This window comes from Brachycentrus maculatus, unplaced genomic scaffold (assembly GCF_059751285.1).
Source record: "Brachycentrus maculatus isolate JH-2025_06_01 unplaced genomic scaffold, ASM5975128v1 h1tg000727l, whole genome shotgun sequence".
Classification (NCBI taxonomy): Eukaryota; Metazoa; Arthropoda; class Insecta; order Trichoptera; family Brachycentridae; genus Brachycentrus; species Brachycentrus maculatus.
In genome coordinates this window covers 1-21,684 of record NW_028281458.1, presented here as the reverse complement: position 1 = coordinate 21,684, position 21,684 = coordinate 1, and the positions used below count along the sequence as shown (strand labels likewise).

Sequence of the window (21,684 nt, the reverse complement as noted above, 5' to 3'; positions counted from 1 at the left end):
TATCTCAGATATCTGTATCCGTTTCGAGGTGCAGTGTTGCCATATATACAGATTTATCTGTATTGATACAGATTTTAGGCTGCCGTTTCAGATGAGAGATTTAACTGTTAAGTAGCACTTTTAGTTATATACAGATTTTTGGAATTGGACATAGTATATGATAAAACAGAAAAATTAAAAATATGTACAGATTCGAGCATGATTAACATTTGATAAAGAGTAGGTGAGAATTTGTTTTATATTGGAGTGCGTTATTTATTATTGAGTAGGGTACTATTTTGTCTAGTCATGGAACATTACGCAATTATGCAGCGTACTGCAGGATTCCATTTTGTCTATTTTGTTCATGTGACCGAGTGTTCATTTTTTATACACGTCGCGTAATACGCAACGTTTTAATCAGTGCTTGATGGAAGATAATTATTTTAAGACTTGTTTAGAAACAAGTGAAAAGGGTGAAGAATATGCATACTGTAAGTTCTGTCTAACAGATCGTGCTATTTGTATCAAAATTTTAAAGCAATGGCAAAAAGGCACCTACACAGATTTTGAGATATTGATTCTATACAGATTTTATACAGAGTTCTAGACTGTTTGATTCAGATTTTTGGTTTGGCATATGGCAGCACTGTCGAGGTGACAGCTATGAACTGTCAAATTCAAATTCAAATTTGAATGTTTCTGTCGTGTGTTTGTAGATAGATTACCAGCTACGATATCATTATTTTTCAAATTAATATTTGTAAATGACAATTATCCTTGGTTTAAAAAAAGTGGTTTGATTATTGCCGCTTTTAAGAAAAAATAAATGCGAGATTTACTTAGATGTATGAATGTTTAGATGATATTTTTCCACCACATTTTTATATATCAGGAAATTAACTGAATATAAACCTTTTAGTCGGAATTATATCGGAACACGAGTTTATTTAAAAAATGGAAAATATTAGTTTCTCTTGAAATATTGTACACCTATTGTGGGCCTAGTGGAATCTTTTGAGACTGGAAAAGGTTAAAATAGTTGCATCCATTCACTGAATTCCTGTTATTTATTATTAATGTTTTAAAATGTTATAATACATTTTGTGTTTTGCGATACTTACTGTTTTTTTTCTTCCGCAGCTGATAACAAAAAGTACACTTCCAGGCGCAAGGGAAACAACCCATACGTGGACTACAAGGGGGCGCTGATAATTGAAAACGCTAATGAGAGTGATGCTGGTCGTTATATCTGTATGGCATCGAATAAAATTGGTCCAAGCATCAGCAAAGTAATCATATCACAGATATTGAGTAAGTATAAGGGTTAGCACATACTAGGAGACATTTCGGCAATACATTGTTTGAAAACAGTTCTGTCCCATAACATTATGCTGTATCTACTTGCAGTTTTCAGTTACTTTTATGTCCACAGATGCATTTTTTTCTAATATGTCATATACACGAGGGAGTGGACCACACAGGCAAATTCATATTCTGATAATTTTAATGATGTTGGTCAAGAAAATGTTTTCAGTTTGCGTGCACCATATAAACTTTGTACGCCTCCGGGGTGTAATGGTTAGCGTGTTTAGTTACCGTGCTGGAGGTCCCAGGTTCGATTACCAGGGGGCGAAGGTAAAATTATTTATTTAATATTACCCTGGACTGGTCCGTAGAGCGAAGGAGTGATCACCTTGCCTTCATACAAGTAGTAATCGAGATAACACTGTATCAATACTATGCAGTGCCCTATGCACCACTGGGTGCGGATAAGGGTTGGTAGTAGCATGTAAACTTTAGAACTTTCTGAATTTAGAGGATGGCTCAGGGTTTATAATATTTGTCTCAGTTTTGTAAAGAAATATCCTAACGTCTGTTTGGATGCCCTCAGTGGTCTCCAAAGAATACATCCTATTGCACATGTATTCCTTCGTATGTACTAGCCTTAATATGTTTGCATTTCATTTTTTATACCTGTACATCAAATTTAATATTTTGACGTGTAACACCCAAAATATTGTAATTAAGAGAGAAAAAGAGACAGTAAGTATTTATTATAATATTGCCCCGAGTCAAATTACAATTTTATGTTTCACATATTTTCTACAGCCTGGAAGTATAAAACTTAAGAATCTTTAGTATCTCGCAATTATGTAATGACGCTAAGATATAAATTAATGTGTTGACATTTATGATATACTCAACTTTGAAAATTGAGTATCTGAAAACAATTCCAAGGCATTGATTAAGTACCAAAGTTTATATTTTAAGTATGTAATGTGGATAGCTGTAACTTTTTTTTATATTATGTAAAAAATAAATATTTAATAAAAAAATTGGTACCTTTAACTATGGATAAGACTGCTTGACAACCTGGTTTTAAAATACCATAGTCATTATAAAAATAAATGTCCAGAAGTAAAGTTAATTTTATCTATACTACGTAGTCAACTCGTTCATCTTAATTCCAGCCCAGATCACGTGTGTTGTTATAACAGATTTGGTCAAACAAAACATTTATTACCTAGCTGAGCTGTAATTAAATACATTCTTTGGAAGACATTTTTGTCAAAGTTACGGGCACTGTATTTTCAACCTCTTCTACAACCTGTTCAAAGAGTCAATAAAACTATGATTAATGTTATTATTGCGACTTTTTCATGAATCATTTGTTTATTTATTTTAGAATGCAATGCTTTTAAAAATACACTTTCCACCATAGGGTAACGAAATGCGTGTGCTGCATTATGTACAGGGTGCGCAATATTTAATGCTGGTTTTCAAAAATTAAATTACTTTACATTATCAACCAATTGACTAAAATAAACGTGTTTTTAAAACTTCAATTCAGTATAAGTTCAAACATGAACCACTTAACACTGAAAAAACGTGATGAAGTAGTGACGCTGCACATTGAAAATAGTATTTCAATTATGTTAACTCAATTGTCGAAAATTTTGTGGCCAGCAAGCACCGTCTGACAACACTATTAGAGACAGTGGAATATCGTCCACATTCTTTTCATCAATGTTCAAGATGTTCCAATGAACTGGTTGAAGCAGTAAAAAAGAATGTGACAGAACCCACATGTGTCGTATTGTCACCGCGCTCAGCATTTTGACGCCAGTGAAACCACTTTGTGAAACATTGTAAAGGATGATTTGCATTTGTTTACGTATAAAGTGTAATTGACTCGAAGAATATTTGCCAACAGCCAGTTATGGTTAATTGAAAAACAAAGTATACGCCAGCAAGCCACAGACCATTGACGAGCTCAAGGCAAACATTCGTGTCGAAATCATTGCTATACCGCCTGAGAAGATCAAAAAAGTGATGGAAAACTCAGCAAAAAGGGCACGTTTTTCTTTGATCAATAAAGGCGGCCATTTTATTGATGTTGTATTCTAAAAATAGTTAAAATAAATTGTAAAGGGCCAAATTAAATAAAAATACCAATATAAATATTTTTTTTAAATGGTTATTTAATATTTACATACAGACGTAAAATATAGCGCACCTTTCATATTCAAATTATTATTGTACCAATTTTCGAAAAATTGCTTAGATATACGTAGTATTCAATCAGCGTCGAACACACATATCTATAACGCAAGGAATAGTAGAAGTACTATGTATTCTGTAATTTTACAGATGAAAAATGTTCATCTCACTTCTGCAACATATCAAAGAATTAGTGAAAATCCAGAGATAAAAATCACTATGACGATATTGAAAAAAAAACTAGTTAACCTTCATGCTGCTTTTCCACAAGAGTAAGCAGAAAGAAAAGAACGCCACACCAATCTGTTTTTGCAAACAATCTTCGCCTCTTCCAAATTCATGCATCTCATCATACATACCCGGCGATCATTACGACTCTTGACCTAACCAGGCCCAAGTATTTTAAATACTTGATCGTGCCAAATTTTCTCCGGTCTGACTGCTCCTATTTCCAACTATATTTGCCTCGTAAATTTGTTTTAGTGTTTGTTCTTTACTCATTCATTTATCACTTGAAATATCTTAATACACCTTTCTTAATTTTATCATATGCATTATATTATCATATGTATATTTTTTTGCATTTAAATTTTATGTATATATATTTGGTATTTATATTTATATTATGTTGTATAATACAAAAGAATTAAATAAAGAAAAAAAAATTATAGATCATAATTATCGAAAGCTGCATATGGAGTAAAAGTTTACTCTAATAAATTGCAAACATATTAGGTCTAGGAAAAAGTTTTTGGCATTTTTTTAGTGAAATTCAACTGGCCCTCTTATAGTGTGAAAACAGATTTATTCAAATCAAATATGCTCCATTATTATCTTTGTTGCTTTATTTACCTGTAGAGCCATTAATGAAGAACTTCTGTGATTTTTGGTTCAAAAACTGAATCAAGTAGTTTTCACAGGCTTCTTTTGAAAGCAGATTAATTATATCGATAGAGTTCTTCAAAGATCAAAACAAGTTACAGTCAGAGGGTGTTATGTTAGGACTATACACCCGATGTATCAAAACTTCCCAAGCGATTTGTGCAATTTTTGACAGGTCATCAAAGAAGTGTGTGGTCGGACGTTGTCATGAAGACAACATAGTTTCTTTTATTCAATTGGGCCATTTTAATTTAATTGCCTGGCGTAATCTCTCTAGTTGTCCCCAGTGGAGTTGAGAATAAATCACCTGACCACCTGGAAGTAGCTCATGGTGAAGGATTACCTTTTTCAGTGTCAATCCTGGCTTCGCGAATGCTACTGATGGCTCACCATCCTTGTCCATAGTCTTTGACGCTTACGATTGTCATATGTGATCTATTTTACAACACTTGTTATGACATGCTTCAGATGTGGTGCGATTTCGCGTGTTTCAGCAGCGCATTGTAGATGTTAATAATCATGTTTTTTTGCGCTCAACTCATGAGGAACCCATACATCGAGCTTAGCCAGTTTGTGTAAATGTTTCAAAACAGTTTTGCGGTCAATGCCTAACTCCATACCAATATAGACACTGCTCATATACTTATTTTGATTGACTTTTTAAAGAATTCATCAGCTTTTTCAGTGATTGGATGACCGAAGCGCGACTCATCTTACACATCAAAATTGCCAAAATGAAGGCTAGCAAATTATTTCCAGCAAATTTTGATAAAGTACCTTCAGCGTTCATTGCACTTTTTTTTTTACAAGCATTCATGGGCAGCATTCTTTCCTTTGTCATAATAATATTGCAAAATAAAGCGTTTTTCCATGACTTTTATCCATTTTTAAATGCAACTAACTATAACTTTCATAACCACTGCACCAATTTTGATATTTATACACTCAAAATATTGCTCAAAGTGACACCTTTTTAACCAGCATTTAGTAGTGTCGCTGCGATCTGTTCTTCTTGAGTTATTTGCAATTAAAACTTTGTACCAGGAAAAGCCACAATTTTTTCCCAGACCAAATATTCAATATTTTGTTTACTTTTCAGCCGCTCCTAAAAAACAAGGTGAACGCCAAAAGAATTTTGTCTTTGTCATCTTTCTTATTACTTCAGTAGCCGCATATTTCCTTGGGGTAACAGGTATGTTACTGCTTTTATTATAATTATTTTTATTCCAAACCTTGAGGTGAAGTGTGCAGGCTCAGAATCGAAACACACACACACACATACACACATACACACACGTATGTGGTATATAATCCTTCAAAGTTGTGGTCACGGCCGCTTGGATAGCGTAAATGCAGTCGAATGGCATCCTTTTAGTGCTGTACTTTCCGAAATAACAAAAAAAAACATCTGGAGCTAGGTCCAAATTGCAGGGGAGGCTGTGATAGCAGGGCCAGGTGATGTGATGTTGCGCTTCGCCAGGAATTTACGGATGTGCAAAGGCATGTGGTTGAGTGCATTACCATGCATGTTCAATTTGTATGTAATGATGCCGTGCTCAACAGTATTTGAAATTCTCTGAGTATCAGCTAGTAACCGAATACTCATTTGACTGTCGAAATTCAACAAAACATGCACATGTTTATCGGTTTGACTTTTTGTTGGCCGTCTAAAGTGGAGGTCATCTTCCACCCCTTCCTGGCCCTCCTTAACTTCTTCTCCCACCTTGAAACTTGCACATGCAATAGAGCTGACTTGCTCGAGCGATTTGTGAGTTTCGAATTTTTTTTTATTGCTCTTCGTTGTTTCGCCACCCAGCGTCATAACATGTTCTCGAAACAAGAGTGCACTAAATATGTTATCCTGATTTCACTCATACCAGACTGAACTTTGATGCACTGTTAAGCTTAGAGTCTTCCCCACTTATCCCAATTAGTTTGAATAAGCTGCGACCAGTTTGGGAAAAAATATATTCTATGACTTTTTCACACGTTGTATTTATTGTTATAATGTATGTTTCGAGCGTAACTACTAATAAATTTTAACACTTTATTTGAAAATATATCTTGTAATAAAAAGGCTTATGTTAATAACACAAATCAATACATTTGACAATACAATAAAATTTAATTTTGCATTATAAAAAATAAGAATAAAATAACCATACAAAATATATATTATTGCGATACAAATATTTTACTTTTTATTTATTTGATATGACTAATATTTATCGAATTGTATTCTCAGTATATTACATCTGGACTAAATATAAAAGTAAGTAAATTTGCTTTATTTATTACTATGATTAAAAATTTATGTGAATTTTTTATTTCATTAATTGATTCGACAATCAGTTTGTGGTAAAATCTATTGATTACTATTTCTATATTACTAATTCTATCGATTACTATTCTAAATACCACTATTTCTTCAAATCTATTGCGACACGTGATTCGATGTATTCCGCATCATTCTCAAATGTATGTGAGGACACAACGCTAAAATTTAGACTTTGTTTTACATACGGTGTATGAAAATGATACAGAATGCATCGAAATACATGTCACAATAGATTTTAAGATATGATGGTATTTACAAATAAAAACTTAAATTAAAAATGTATTTTTTAGTTTGTCTACCTTATAAAATACTATATTAATTTTAAAAAATCTAAACATGATCACTGCTAGGGGAGGTTTCATGATGAAATATAATGGATTTATGGTAGTTATGGTGGATATATTGATATGAATAAATATTTTTATAGAGTCCATTGCCGAAAAAGAGTCAGAAGATGCTCCCGTAGAGCCAGACAGTCCTAAAATACCACGCAGGAGGATTCGCCATCCGAAACGGGCTATCACGGTTCCTGGGAGGGGTAAATATACACCACAATATATTTTTTTAATCCTTCACGAATCTAGTTTTTTCGATACCATATAAAGAAGACACTTTGATGGCTTTTGAACCATTATGAACCTTTTCATGCAAATAACACTTTAAATGCAAATTACAATAGAGTTATAAACATTTCTAGATGAGATTTTTCACATTACAAATTAAAAATTAGCAAGTGTAAAGTGCCGCCTCCGTAGTGTAATGGTCAGCACGCTCGGCTACCGTTCTGGAGGTCTCGGGTTCGATTCCCAAGGGGGGCAAAATAAATATAACTGATTTTTTCACTGTAATATTTATTTAATATTATCCTGGACTGGTACCTGAAGCGGAGGGCTGATCACCTTTCCTTCATGTGTAAACGATCAAGATAACACTGCGCTTATATGACACAGTGCCCTATGCACCATTGGGGTGCGGATAAGGGTTTTATTATTATTATTATTAAGTGTAAAGTTAGTTCTGAAGGTAGTTCTGGTGAATTTATTGATGTGATTTAAAATTTTTGTAGGTTCCATAATCGGCCGGCGTCTCGCAAATTATGCATCGCATCCGGCTATTCCAGTGACAACACGGGTGAACATTCATCCAGAACCGGTTCCGAAAAGCGGTATAAATGCACCACATAATTATTTCTTATTCTTCACAAATCTGGTATTGTAAAGATACCATAGAAGGGAGATAGATACCTTGATAGGTTTTGAACTTTTATGAACCTTGAGAGGTTACACTGTTTACGGCATGATAGGGCACTGAAAGAGAAACACACCCTTTATCTGTCGGAATCGACATTATCCAATGGCAATTAGCGCATTGTTATTTCTTCTTTCCTTAAAATAACCTTTTATTTGAATCTCAAACATTTTTGGTAAATTCTATTCGAAGAATGATAAGGCTGAAAGAAAACGACTCAGACATATTACCTATTTCACTATCGATATTTTGATGTACCTCTGGGTCAGATCAGACCCACCATCGGAGAGTATGAGTAAATGGAGTAAAGGTAATTCTGGTAGATATATCAATAAATATAATTCATTACTTTTTTTGGTTCTCTAGGTGGTAACCGCCCTCCACAGCCTCCTGTGCGTCCGGCTACTCCAACGGTGCTGCAAGAGGATGTCACCACTATTCCGAAACTTTCTGTTCCAATTCCAGAAAAGGGTAAAATTTTCACAATTTTTTTTACCCTCCACAAATTCAGTTTTGTAAAGATACCACAGAAGAGATACTTTGATAGGTTTTTAACTTTCACTGAACATTGAGTGGTTACACTGTTCACTGTGTCATAGGGCACCGAAAGAGCGAGACATGCGATATCGGACTGAACTGACATTACGCAATGACAAAATGCGCATTATGATTTCTTCTTTTCTTAAAATAACCAATTTTATTATTGTCCAATAATTTTTATTTGAATCTCAATCTCTAGGTAAATTCTATTTAGAGAATGATAAGGCTGAAGGAAAAGGACTAATTACCTATTACGTTATCAATATTTTGATGCATCTCTGAGTCAGATTGAACCCACCATGGGAGAGTATGAGTTAATGGAGTAAAGGTAGTTTTGGTGAATATATTAAAATGATTTATCACTTTTTTTGGTTCTGTAGTTGAAATGCGTCTGGTAAAGAGTCCCGTGCGGCCGCCTACTCCAATGATACCCAGGAAACACATCGTAAAACTGTCTGCCCAGGCACAACTGTCTGCCCAGGCAAAACTGTCTGCCCTGGTTCCAGGAAAAGGTAAATATACAACACAATTTTTTTGCTCTCCACTTTTCAACTTTTGTAAAGATACCATAAAAGAGAGATACTTTAGACAGATTTTGAACTTTAACGGACCTTTTTTACCATTTTTGTTTAACCTCGATTGGTCGCAATATTTATATGTGAGTTTAATCCGATACCATAAAAAAATCAAGATCTGCTAAAATCTTTGAAAATGCGCAACCTAAAATTTGTTTTAATTTTCCTATCTCAGTGCTTGCTAACCTTAAGCATTTCACGCGCCTTTGTTTTTCAGAATGTGGTCAGATACACGATACAACTTAAGCAAATTTTTTTACGTTCTTTATGGTTGTAAAATAGGGATAGGGGTAGGATCTGCTTAAGGGACGTAAAGGAATATCTCAATCACGCAATTAAATCGATTATTTATTTCATTTGAAAATAAATTACTGGGCAATAGTTTTTCAATGTGGTGAGAGAGATACAGCTCTGAGCAATATGAAGGCCTGATTGCAAAATCAGCCTGGAACTTGGATGGTAAATGCGCCTTTATAATCATTTCATGAGCTATGTTTGGCTTGTGCACCATGGTTTGGCCGCCCCTGGTCTGTCTTGCCTATGTGTTTTACACGAGTACTAAGATACTTTGTCTCATATGTGTACATTAACAATTTTATGGCGCCGAACACTTTCGATACAAATAACAATCAAGTATGGTCACTTCTAGAGGAGTTTTTTTCATATTATATATTTATTAAAGGTATGGAGTAAAGGTAGTTGTGGTAGAATTATAAATATTATTTATTGCTTTTATCGGTTCTGTAGCTGTCAGGCAACCAGTAAACGACCCCAAGCGTCCTACCACTCCAACAATTCCATCTGACAGTGTGTTATATCGACCGAAACCAGTTCGCCCGGATCTGGGAAAAGGTAAATTTAAATAAAAAAAATATTTTTCATAAATTGTGTTTTGTAAATACATAGGGAGATATTTTGATAGGTTTAGAAATTTATTGGACCTTTCTTACCTTTTTTATTTAATCTTGAGTGATGGCATTGTTTACATATGAGTGAAATGAGTCCAATACCAAAACAACAAAAAAATCAAGAAATCTATGAATATGTGCAACTTAAGTAATGCATGTGTTTTGGTTTTATAGGATTAAATTCCACCGACATCACCGAACGGGTTGTTTCTGCGATTCCACCACAGATTGGTACATTACCATCGACAAGTCCGGTCTTATCAATTCGGCGAAGTGGTATACATCACAATATTTTTTTAATTCTTCATAAATCCAATTTTATAAAGATACCATAGAAAGGGGATACTTTGATATGTTTTGAAATTTAATAAACCTTTCAAACTGTTTTTGTTTAATCTTGACTGGATTAATTGGATTGGAGCAATCAACATGAGAAAAAATAAATTCCAAACTGTCATCTGTATTACATAGTCAAAAAGTTACAAAAGTATACTGTAGATAAAAGTATACCTAGTATATGGTACCCACCTGCATAATCCTTTAAAAATGACTACTATTGAGAGCTTTATATTAATATTGCTTACATACAGTGTATATAGGTTCTTTTTTAAATACATATGTGGCTAATTCACTGACACGGTTTTGATTACAGCCTCTGAGAATGACCAACATGATGAGGGTGACCTTGCTGCATTGTCTGATACGGCTTCGCCAAGGGAATTGTCTAGGCGCAGACTAAACATGTTCCTATTTGCTAAAGACTCTTCAACTCAATATGGTTCTGATGATTCGGTATGTTCAAATATTTTTAATTTTCTTTATTTTTCAATTTGAATGATAATAAATATTTAAGCTGCTTCTCAAATTCTTCTTCTTCAAATCCTTATCCGCACCCCAATGGTGCATAGGGCATTGCATCATATAAACGCAGTGTCACCTTGATCGTAAACACACGAAGGAGAGGTGATCAGTCCTCCGCTTCAGGTCCAGTCCAGGTTAATGTTGAATAAATATTAGAGTGAAAAAACACTTATATTTATGTGACCCCTCCCTGGGAATCGAACCTGGGATCTCCAGAACGGTAGCTGAGCGTGCTGACCATTACACTATGGAGGCGGACAATCGGCTTCTGAAATAGTATTGAGTAATTCTAATCATAGGTTTGAAAGCACTGCAGTAAATGTGTAATAATCCCATATCCATGGATTTATCCTGTATTTATGAGCAGGGTGCAAAATAAAAGGAAAAAAATAAACAGCATTAGATACTGGATGAACTCTTATATATATCTTAGATAGTAAGATAGTATTTGAAAGAAACAAATATATATATATATATATATATAATATATATATATATATATATATATATATATATATATATATATATATATATATATATATATATATATATATATATATATATATATATTTCACGGCTTTTTACTACCGAGATCAATCATACTGGAGGTGGTATAACAATTTTATCTTATGGCACACTGCTACCCACACCCTGTTTTATTCTTATACTTTTTAATTATTTTAATTTTCATTGTAATATTTTGTATTATAGATTTCTCACGAGTGGGAACCTACAGATGAGAGCATCGCTAATTTGACTCCACCTCCACCACCGAGAAAGCGAGGTTAGATAATTATTTAACAGATTAGACTTGAATACATTTAAAAAAAAAATAATAATAATAAATTTTTGGTTAATTTTTTTTATTAAATTTTAGGAGTACTGTGGTCTCCAACCTACTTCTACAATGAGACAAGTTTTTCACACCCTCAACCTCGTAGTAAGTAAATTACTAGTCATCTTATTACTTTGTAAATATTGGAGATTTAAAGTCCTGACTAAAGTTTTTTTTTAATATTTAAGTGCTGCCCCGTCGTCACTCAGACCTGAGTGACGATGTTTTCCTACCCATACCGACAGCATCGCCTACACGTAAGTTAATTCTATACAGACATATATATTTATATATATATATATATATATATATATATAAATATATATATATATATATATATATATATATATATATATATATATATATATATATATATATATATATATATATATATATATATATATAAATATATATATATATATATATATATATATATATATATATATATATATATATATATATATATATATATATATATATATATATATATATATATATATATATATATATATATATAAATATATATATATATATATATATATATATATATATATATATATATATATATATATATATATATATATATATATATATATATATATATATGTATATATATATATATATATATATGTGTGTGTGTGTGCTATTTTTATTTTCTTTTTAAGAACCCCCGCAACAATTCTACAATATTGGCGTTAGGAAGTACTTTGAAGCGCCTCTGATTTCTCAGCCGCCGCCGCCGCCTCCAAGATTCAGTAAGTAAAAAACTATTGTATGTTAACAAACTCTAGAAATATAATACTTTCTTAGTATACACCCGGTACCCACATTAAACTACAGTCTGTGCCGCCTTGGATAATGTCCACCGCACCTACCGCATACAGTTTGTCCAGCACACAGCGCAGTACTCAACATTCCAACATTTATTTGAATGGAGCATCGAGATAGTAATTTTTTTTGCTTTTAAAATGTACATTTGCTGTTTTGTAGAAATGTTTTGACAGATCCTATTGAGCACATTGTATTTATATATTCTTTTTAACGAGATTTGATAAAGTAATTCGACAGGTTGCTGATCTTGTCAAATATAGCAAAGAACTTCCTCTTTACATTTTGTCAGTTGTTCTCACCATACTTTTCCTGACCCATGTGCATTGTGCGGAAAGTGAAACCCTGATCAGCTCTAGTGTCTGCTCACTCCAGCGCCTTGGTATTATTCATCTTTTTCATTTCCCCTCTACTTTTCCAATTACTCCAGATTGGCATCTTCGGTTATATATATATATATATATATATATATATATATATATATATATATATATATATATATATATATATATATATATATATATATATATATATTGGGTTGATGCAAAAGTTTTGACCGTTTTTTACATTTTTTTTTTTTTTTAATTTTTTCTCGTGTATTATTTATTTAATAAATTATATAATTTCCATCAGTTCTTTTAACCTTCTTCCATCTTTCTATCAACGTATTAATACCAGTAGTATAAAATTCCGCGGATTTTAATGCGAAAAATGAAGTAAGGGATGTTTTTACCTGCTCTATTGAATAATTTTTTTCATCAATAAATTTTTTTCGCAGTGATCGGAATAAATAAAAATCAGAAAGAGCAAGATCTGAAAAATACAGTGGATGCTTGAAAACATCCCAATTTAACTCATTTAGCTTGTGTTGGGTCATCATAGCCACATGTGGTCGCGCGTTGTCGTGATGAAACACTGCCCCTTTTCTGTTTACCAATTCTGGTCTATCCTTTTGAAGGACCATGTTCAATTTGGATAATTGCTGACAATATCGTTCTGCTGTACTTGTTTTATCGTGTTCCAAGAGTTCAAAACACACAATACCCTTATTATTCCACCAAACACAAAGTATAACTTTTTTATGGATTTCGGCCTTCGAAGTTGTTAATGGGGCTTGTCCAGGTATAGTCCAATGTCTTTTTCTTGTCACGTTGTTGTACACGACCCATTTCTCATCTCCCGTCACCAAACGATGCAAAAAAGGTTCATGTTTTTGTCTCGCACTCAAAGCAACGCGCGTTGAAACACGATCCAATAAATTGGCAGCCGACAATTGATGAGGTATCCAAACGTCGTACCGCGAAACCATTTCCATACGCTTCAAATGTCTTAATGCGATTGTTTGGTTGACTCCCATCATTGACACAATCTCCCTGATGGTTAGACGTGGATTGGTGTCAATTATGACTTTTAATTCATTGTCATTAGACTTCAATGGCCGCCCGGTACGTGGTTTATCAATGAGTGAAAAATCTCTAGATCAGAATTTTGCAAACCATCTTCGTACCTGTCGAACTTTGATGACATCTGCTCCATACACTTCACAAATGTTTTTGGTTGCCACACTCGCGGTATTGTCTTTACGGAATTCATAATGTAAACAATACGTAAATGCACTTTATCGAACGACATTTTGAAAAAATACAAGGGGTTATTACTGTACTCTGGCCAGGCCAAAACTGAATAGAAAGTAGAGGGAAAGCATCCTTTATACAATGGAATCATAAAAAAAGAAGATACTATTCATAATTTATGAAAAAAAAATTTTTTACCTGGAGTCATAAAAAACGGTCATTACTTTTGCATCAACCCAATATATATATATATATATATATATATATATATAAAACATTGGATGATTTGGTAATAACAAAAAGTAGAGAGTCTAGTTTTCATACCCAATTCCTCCAGAGTGGACACATTTATCAGATTTCCAGCCAGCATGACATTTTAAACACTTAAATTTTCCATTTTTCAGTGGCTCGAAAGGTCTAAGGTTTTACAACATATTGGATGATATGGGGGGATATCAGAAATATTTAATTGAACAAGTTTAGTAGTGCACCTCTGGGCATGACTTTTCTTCTATTGACTTCTCTGTTGCATCCTCCGTAGTTACTATTAATGCTTTTAAACTTTTATTATAGGACTCTGCCGGTGCGAATCTACATCGAGTGAATCTGTGGAGCAAGTGATGATCAATACCATTCATCAGTATGTTTTTAATTTTTAATACTATTACTTATTTCACCCAACAATGAGCTAATATATAATTTAAAACACATATGGATCAACCGTGTTTTTTTGTGTTTATAAGTATAAACAATAACAAAGGCGCAACAACAAATTTAAAAAAAAATTTAAATGCTCATTATACACAAAATAAAATGTCTTTTCATTATCATAGGTTGATTTTTATACTTATTTGTAACAATTTTTTTTTAAATCTCACTGATTTAGACGCCTTCATATTTTTTGTTAAAAATAACTACAAAAAAAACTTTTTCAGATCCTATTGCGAAGCCCGTGATAAACCTGCACCGGTACAACAGCAATCCCAAGCCATGCCTGCAATGAAGAGGTATGTAAAGTTCATTCGGAAGGCACTTAACAAGTTTAAATATTTTTTTAAACTTTTTTATTATAAAAGAATTAGAACAAAATCATATAATAAATAAAATCAGTTGTTAATTCAATTGTAATGCCTTATAATTGGACCAGTGATCAGCGCGTTTGGCTACCGTGCTGGAGGTCCCAGGTTCGATTCCCAGGGGGGTCAAAATAAATATGGCCGATTTTCACTCTCATATTTATTTAATATCACCCTGGACTGGTACAAGAAGCGCAGGGCCGATCATCTTGCCTTCATGCAATTAACGATCAAGATAACACTGCGTCGCTTCGATGCAGTGCCCTATGCACCATTGGGTGCGGATAAGGGTAAGAAGAAGAAGAAGAAGATATTTGGATACTGTAATAGTAACAATGCCGTGTCTTTTATTATCATATTAGCTTTAAAGCTTATCTTTAATAAAAAGTGTAAAATGTTCTTTGAATTATTTGTTATATTTAGCTGTATACTTTTATTTTTATTACAGCCCTGTCAAATCCGCCAATGACCAACAGAAACCGATACAACTCGGATTCCTGAGCCTGCCCAGGGGATTTGGGAGGTGAGAGGAACAAAATGCTCCCAATTCCGATAACTCCAACGAAAATTATGTTCAATTCACGTTTTTTAAATTTTATGATTACAGTATTTAAAAAATTTAATAAAACATTAACTGAATTACAACACAATTACAGATTATTGTTATAGTTTAAACTCAGCTTTATTTGCTTCAAAAATTAGTTATTAATGCAAATAAATTCAGTAACATTTTGGAAATCAAACCGAATCTTGAGTGGAATGGTGATAAGCTTTACCGTAATGTACAATGCTTACGGTTATTGATAATCAATTATAATATTAATAAATACAAACAAATGTACATGGGAAATTGTACACTTGTATTTTATAATAAATTTTTTTTTTACTATCTTAATTATTTTTTACATGACAAAATTAGAACACTATTCTAATAGAGTTAAAATTGGTTGTAATTCAAATTTTAAATCTTTGTGATAGACACAATTCAATGTATTATTTTGAGAAATAAAAAGACTTTTTTGTTTTGATCCACTCACATTTTTATTGACAACCAACTAGTTTCGGCAACAACCTGTTGCCCTCTTCAGGGTTTAATTTATGACGAAGAGGGCAACAGGTTGTTGCCGAAACTAGTTGGTTGTTAGTAAAAATGTCTTTTTATTTCTCAAAATAATATATCAATATGATCCACAAAGTTAATACTTTCAATATTCAAAACAATTCAATGTATTTTTATTATGATAGATCGATCATATTATGCTTATTTTTAATAAAAAAAAATAAAAAATTCACTTATTTAAATACCTTATAATTTATAATTATAATTAATGTATTAAATTGTTATAATTAGCAGTCAAATTTTATTTTGATTACAGCCCTGATACATGCGCCGAAGACCAGTCGGATCTCATGAATATGAGGTTCCTGAGCCTGCCCGGGGGATTGGAGAGGTGCGATAAAAACACTCCCGATTCCAATAACTCCGATGAAGATTATATTTAAATTCTTGACATTTTTGGCGTATTGAATTTTTGAAAAACGAACCGTATCTGGAATGACATAATTTATGGTAAAAAGCTTCACCATAATGTAAATAGCTTTCGGTTATTGATAACCAAATATAAAATCAATACATATAATCAAACGTATAAATATATACGATATAACGCATATTAAAAAAAAAAAATTGTAGAGTAGCATTGAATCTTAAATTCACAAACATTATCATTGAATATATTAGCGCGTAGAATTTTATGGTACTCTGTGAGTACCTGTACTTTGTACTTTGTACATGTACTAATAGTATTAAGTGAAGAATCTATTTCCAATGTTGAATTTTTCACTGAAAATATGGACGTAGGTCTAGAACAGCATGGAGCATCAAAATATAATATCATAATAAATGAAGATAGTCAATTGTGTCACTTTGTAATTTATACCACATTATCCAATTCTCAAGTGTAGGTATGCCATTCCAGCAGTAGTACCATTCCGATTGATTAGTTTTAGTAATTTCATTCATTTTCCAAATAATCCAAATATTTGGTAGGGTAAGATATCAATGAGTTACCATCTTAAAATAGCTCCATGTCTGGAAAAATTAAGTTTTGATAAATAGAATTAAGAGATCTACGAGATCAAATACATATAAATATTTAAAAATATAAAAATATATATATTAGTAACAGCAGTGCTAAAAATATTGTAGCCAAAAATATCAGTGCTGTTGTATAAAATAAGTCTTATTTTTCTTGCTTCAATTTCCAATCAACGAGCTATTACCGTAGGTATATATTACTATATATACATACTTAGCAAGTTATCTCTCACCTTACCTATCGCGCTTCCTTTAGCTGATTGATAATTTACATAATTGGCTTTTCTTATTGTATTCATATTTCTCTTTTCTTTAAAGTGTAAAATTAGATTTCCTTACAATTACTTTGAATGTTTTTTTACATATTTGGTGAAATATTCAAGTAAAAAACGCGTGTTTATAACCATCTAGTCAGAAGAGGTTTCTGCCTCATTTAAAAAAACTTATTTACCGTAGCCATTTTATGAATTAATATTAAATCAATGATAAACCTCTTGGAATGTTCAGTTGAAGAGTGTTTACCAACAACTCACCCATTCGCGCAGTGTTACTTGTAGATACAGCCAAAATAGAGTGGCATGTCGACCGCGTTTAACAACTGCATCACCTTCCTTAAAATCTACCCCTGGTTTTTGGAGATCATTATTAATACTTGAAATTGAAATTAAGCCTTTTGAACTTAAATTGAATTAAATTGAAATTAAATTGTAACTAAATTGAAATTATATAAAATCTTTATGCTTCTGTATCTGAATTATTGTAATTATTTATATTTTGCAAAAATAAACATTTTAAATTTACAATCGTATTTTACTTTTACCTATTATGCCTTTACCTAGAGCTCCTTCACTCCCATTGTTTGTGTTCCAATAGAAATGTCTCTAGATCTGAGAATCTTGATTTGATTAACCCTTCACTGATGAAGTTAACACCGTGCCAGTCTGATATGCACTACCTTATGCAGTGCAGAATGGGGCACAGTTCTATCAGAAAGCAATTCCAGTCCTTGGCGTATGATTGTCTTAATTCCTATTATTTAATCAACAAAATTACCACTGTATGCAGACTTTAACAGTTAATATTTGGTCCCATTTTTTTTTTAATAACATTAAAAAATATCAAGCAGCTCAAAGGTATATAATCTTCATATTTGGGGTCAAATCAGCAAAATAAAGTAAATTTTCACAACAATAAAAGTTGACTTCGTATGAAAAGTAAATAAAAGACAAAAAATAAAACATTTTAAATCAGATAATTTTTTGACATCTCATCAAAGATGAAGAAGAATATGGAAGTATGGGGATTTACGGGGCTGACGACCGTCATAGGCTGGTTTAAGTGATCACTTTACACACGTTTAACATTCACCAATTCTACCCATTATTGACAACCACACTACTCAAATTCTTGGAAGTTCTGTATATATGAACCAATTTAGAAACCTTGTTCTTAAATCACTAGAACATCACTAGAGACATCTATTGGTGAGATGTAAAGAAGCTTTTTACTAAGCAGAAACTTTTATATTAGTATGTGAGGTCCGAATCCTGGATTATAATCACACACATGAGAAACGCCAGAAAATACCATTTTCATTTTTTTATTTAAGCTTATAATTTGACCAGACAATTTATTTGCAACATTTTGAAAATCCAAATACTTGTTCACAAAATCTGGATTATCTCCAATTACAGGAGTTATTTTCATATTATTTTTTGACATCTCATTATTTCATTTCATTATTCCATATTCTTCTTCATCTTTGATGAGATGTCAAAAAATAATATGAAAATAACTCCTGTAATTGGAGATAACCCAGATTTTGTGAACAACCATTGGGACTCACTCAAAATGTTATTTTATATCAGTGCTGAAACGCAACGAAATTGAACCATTTTTTTAATCAAATCATTACAGGCGTTGAAAAGTGGGTGAAATACGAGAATATCAAACTCAAACGATCATGGTCAAATGCTAATGACCCTCCACAAACGACTTCAAAGCCTGAATTGTCGGAAAACAAGGTTAAGTTGCGTGTTTGGTGGGATTGTAAGGGAATTGTCCATTTTGAGCTGCTGGAACCTGGCGAAACCATCAATTCTGCCCTGTACTGTGCACAGCTCGACCGTTTGAATGAAGCAATTCAGAAAGAATGACCAGAATTGGCCAACAGAAAGAGAGTTGTGTTCCATCATGACAGTGCGCGGCCACACACATCTTTGATGACTCGGAACAAATTGACGGAACTTGGTTGGGAAGTTTTGATGCATCCACCGTATAACACCGTATCTTGCACCGTCTGATTACCATTTGTTTCCGTCAAATGTCGTGAAATATTGCTTTTTTTTACTCGCTATTTTAATTACTCATTATGAGAGGTTCCACCGTATTTGAATATATATATATATATATATATATATGTATATATATATGAATATATATATATATATATATATATATATATATATATATATATATATATATATATATATATATATATATATATATATATATATATATATATATATATATATATATATATATATATATATATATATATATATTATATACATATCTATGGACATCCTCTCACATTCATAAAATTTCACTCTGAAAATCCCTTACTTTATCCTTTGTCATGGTTTTTAATCTTTCTGTGAGGATTCGTCTATACGTTTTTATTATTGAATTTTAATTGAAATATTTTTTGCGATTTGACAGCTATAAAAATATCATAGCGAATATAAACTATTTGTATGCAAATACATTTTAAGGAATTTTAAAGAATTGAGTGAGAAATGAGAACCAAATTCGAAAGTTGTGGAAATATTACATTTATTTCTTTCAAACATCTTAATATTTTTATTTTATTTCATATAAATTTCCAAATGATTCAAAGCTAGTAAACATTTTACATTAAGAGGAACGTATTGCATTTTTCAGCAATGTCATGATTAAATTCGCCTCTATCGTAGAGAGGGCAGCCAAAGAACATATTATGGTCCAATGTCTCTTCGTCACCTTCAAACGAGCACACAGGCGAAGCGAGGACGCCGATTCTCGCCAAGTGTGAATTTAAAACCACATTGAAACCTAATTCGTAAAAGTCGGAAATGAATTTCGTCACAGGAGTTACACACTTGAATGTTGACCGTCAGTATTGCCAACGATTTAAATCAAAAGACTCGTGCCCAAAACATATTATGAATAACGTTCATACAATGTAAAACAAGAAGAAATACATTTAATTATAGGAAAACCTAATATTCCTATACCTTCAATTAACTGTAAATATAAAATGGAAATAGACGTATATATATATATATATATATATATATATATATATATATATATATATATATATATATATATATATATATATATATATATATATATATAATTATATATATATATATATATATATATATATATATATATATATATATATATATATATATATATATATATATATATATATATATATATATATATATATATATATATATATATATATATATATATATATATATATATATATATATATATATATATATATATATATATATATATATATATATATATATATATATATATATATATATATATATATATATATATATATATATATATATATAAATATATATATTTATATTTTTAATTAAAGATAAACTGGAATTCTATTCTATTCACCCTGGCCCCAAGTTAAAACGATCCGGCGCTCTTCTTAAAAAAGTTTACACAATATTCCAATGCATATTTAGAACAAAATTTAAAAAAATATAGTTTAAAATAATACACAAACAATCTCTTTTGTTGTATTTTTTTAAACTTTAGCTATTTTAACAATCCTTACCTTTCCAAAACTCTTTTATTTAAAACCAAATATTTATTTACGGTAGAAATACGGTACCTAGTTTAGTAAAAAAAAATCAATTGCGAAAAATTTTACCCGGATTTTAAGAATATTGAGCTGCAATTTATCGTATATTGCGCTTTTAATGAAGATTTTATTTAAAAATAAAAAAAAACAGACGGTAACTTTTATGACCCATTTGATTGCTTTATTTGAATGCTAACAAAAATAATAATACAAAACCTGCTGTATAGACAAATGAAATAAGTATTTAAAAAGACCAAAAAATCTCCTAATTGGACTGAATTTATTATAGGGACTGTTAAATAGGAAAAGCAGGTGGAAATCAAGAACAGAGATAGTTGTGTTTTCTAATAAAGGATACGCCACACATATGTGCGTTATTTGAATAATAATGTTGTAAGGTCATTGGAAACTGTAATTTATAAGTTCTGATGAAAACATGCGCCAAAAACAATATTAACGCTTGATAAATTGACATCATTACTGCTTAGTACACTACGGATACAAACTATTAACGAATACAAAGTAAGATATACGAATGTTTGATGAAATATTTCTCAT

General features: G+C 31.6%; 1 protein-coding gene across 2 annotated transcripts; it reads left to right on the top strand.

The window, feature by feature from the left end:
• Positions 1-687: 687 nt before the first annotated feature.
• Positions 688-17,930, top strand: LOC148300407 (uncharacterized). 2 transcript variants are annotated; one of them, XM_088274845.1, is made up of 18 exons: positions 688-1,011; positions 1,123-1,293; positions 5,465-5,557; positions 7,131-7,241; positions 7,770-7,868; positions 8,318-8,422; positions 8,872-9,003; positions 9,814-9,918; positions 10,149-10,250; positions 10,627-10,766; positions 11,547-11,619; positions 11,713-11,775; positions 11,859-11,927; positions 12,336-12,425; positions 14,646-14,712; positions 15,008-15,079; positions 15,597-15,671; positions 16,525-17,930. In XM_088274845.1, the coding sequence occupies exons 2-18, from the start codon at positions 1,236-1,238 to the stop codon at positions 16,649-16,651; spliced, it is 1,581 nt and encodes a 526-aa protein (XP_088130971.1). In that variant the 5' UTR covers positions 688-1,011; positions 1,123-1,235; the 3' UTR covers positions 16,652-17,930. The 2 variants fall into 2 exon arrangements, with proteins under 2 accessions (XP_088130971.1, XP_088130972.1); XM_088274846.1 differs by lacking the exon at positions 10,149-10,250.
• Positions 17,931-21,684: the final 3,754 nt, after the last annotated feature.

Bases quoted from the DNA above. Each gene is read 5' to 3' on its own strand.
- LOC148300407 (XM_088274845.1), top strand. From the start codon at position 1,236: ATGGCATCGAATAAAATTGGTCCAAGCATCAGCAAAGTAATCATATCA. The intron at 1,294-5,464 runs GTAAGTATAAGG...TTTACTTTTCAG, and splicing joins AATCATATCACAGATATTGA to CCGCTCCTAAAAAACAAGGT. The intron at 11,620-11,712 runs GTTAGATAATTA...ATTAAATTTTAG, and splicing joins TCCACCACCGAGAAAGCGAG to GAGTACTGTGGTCTCCAACC.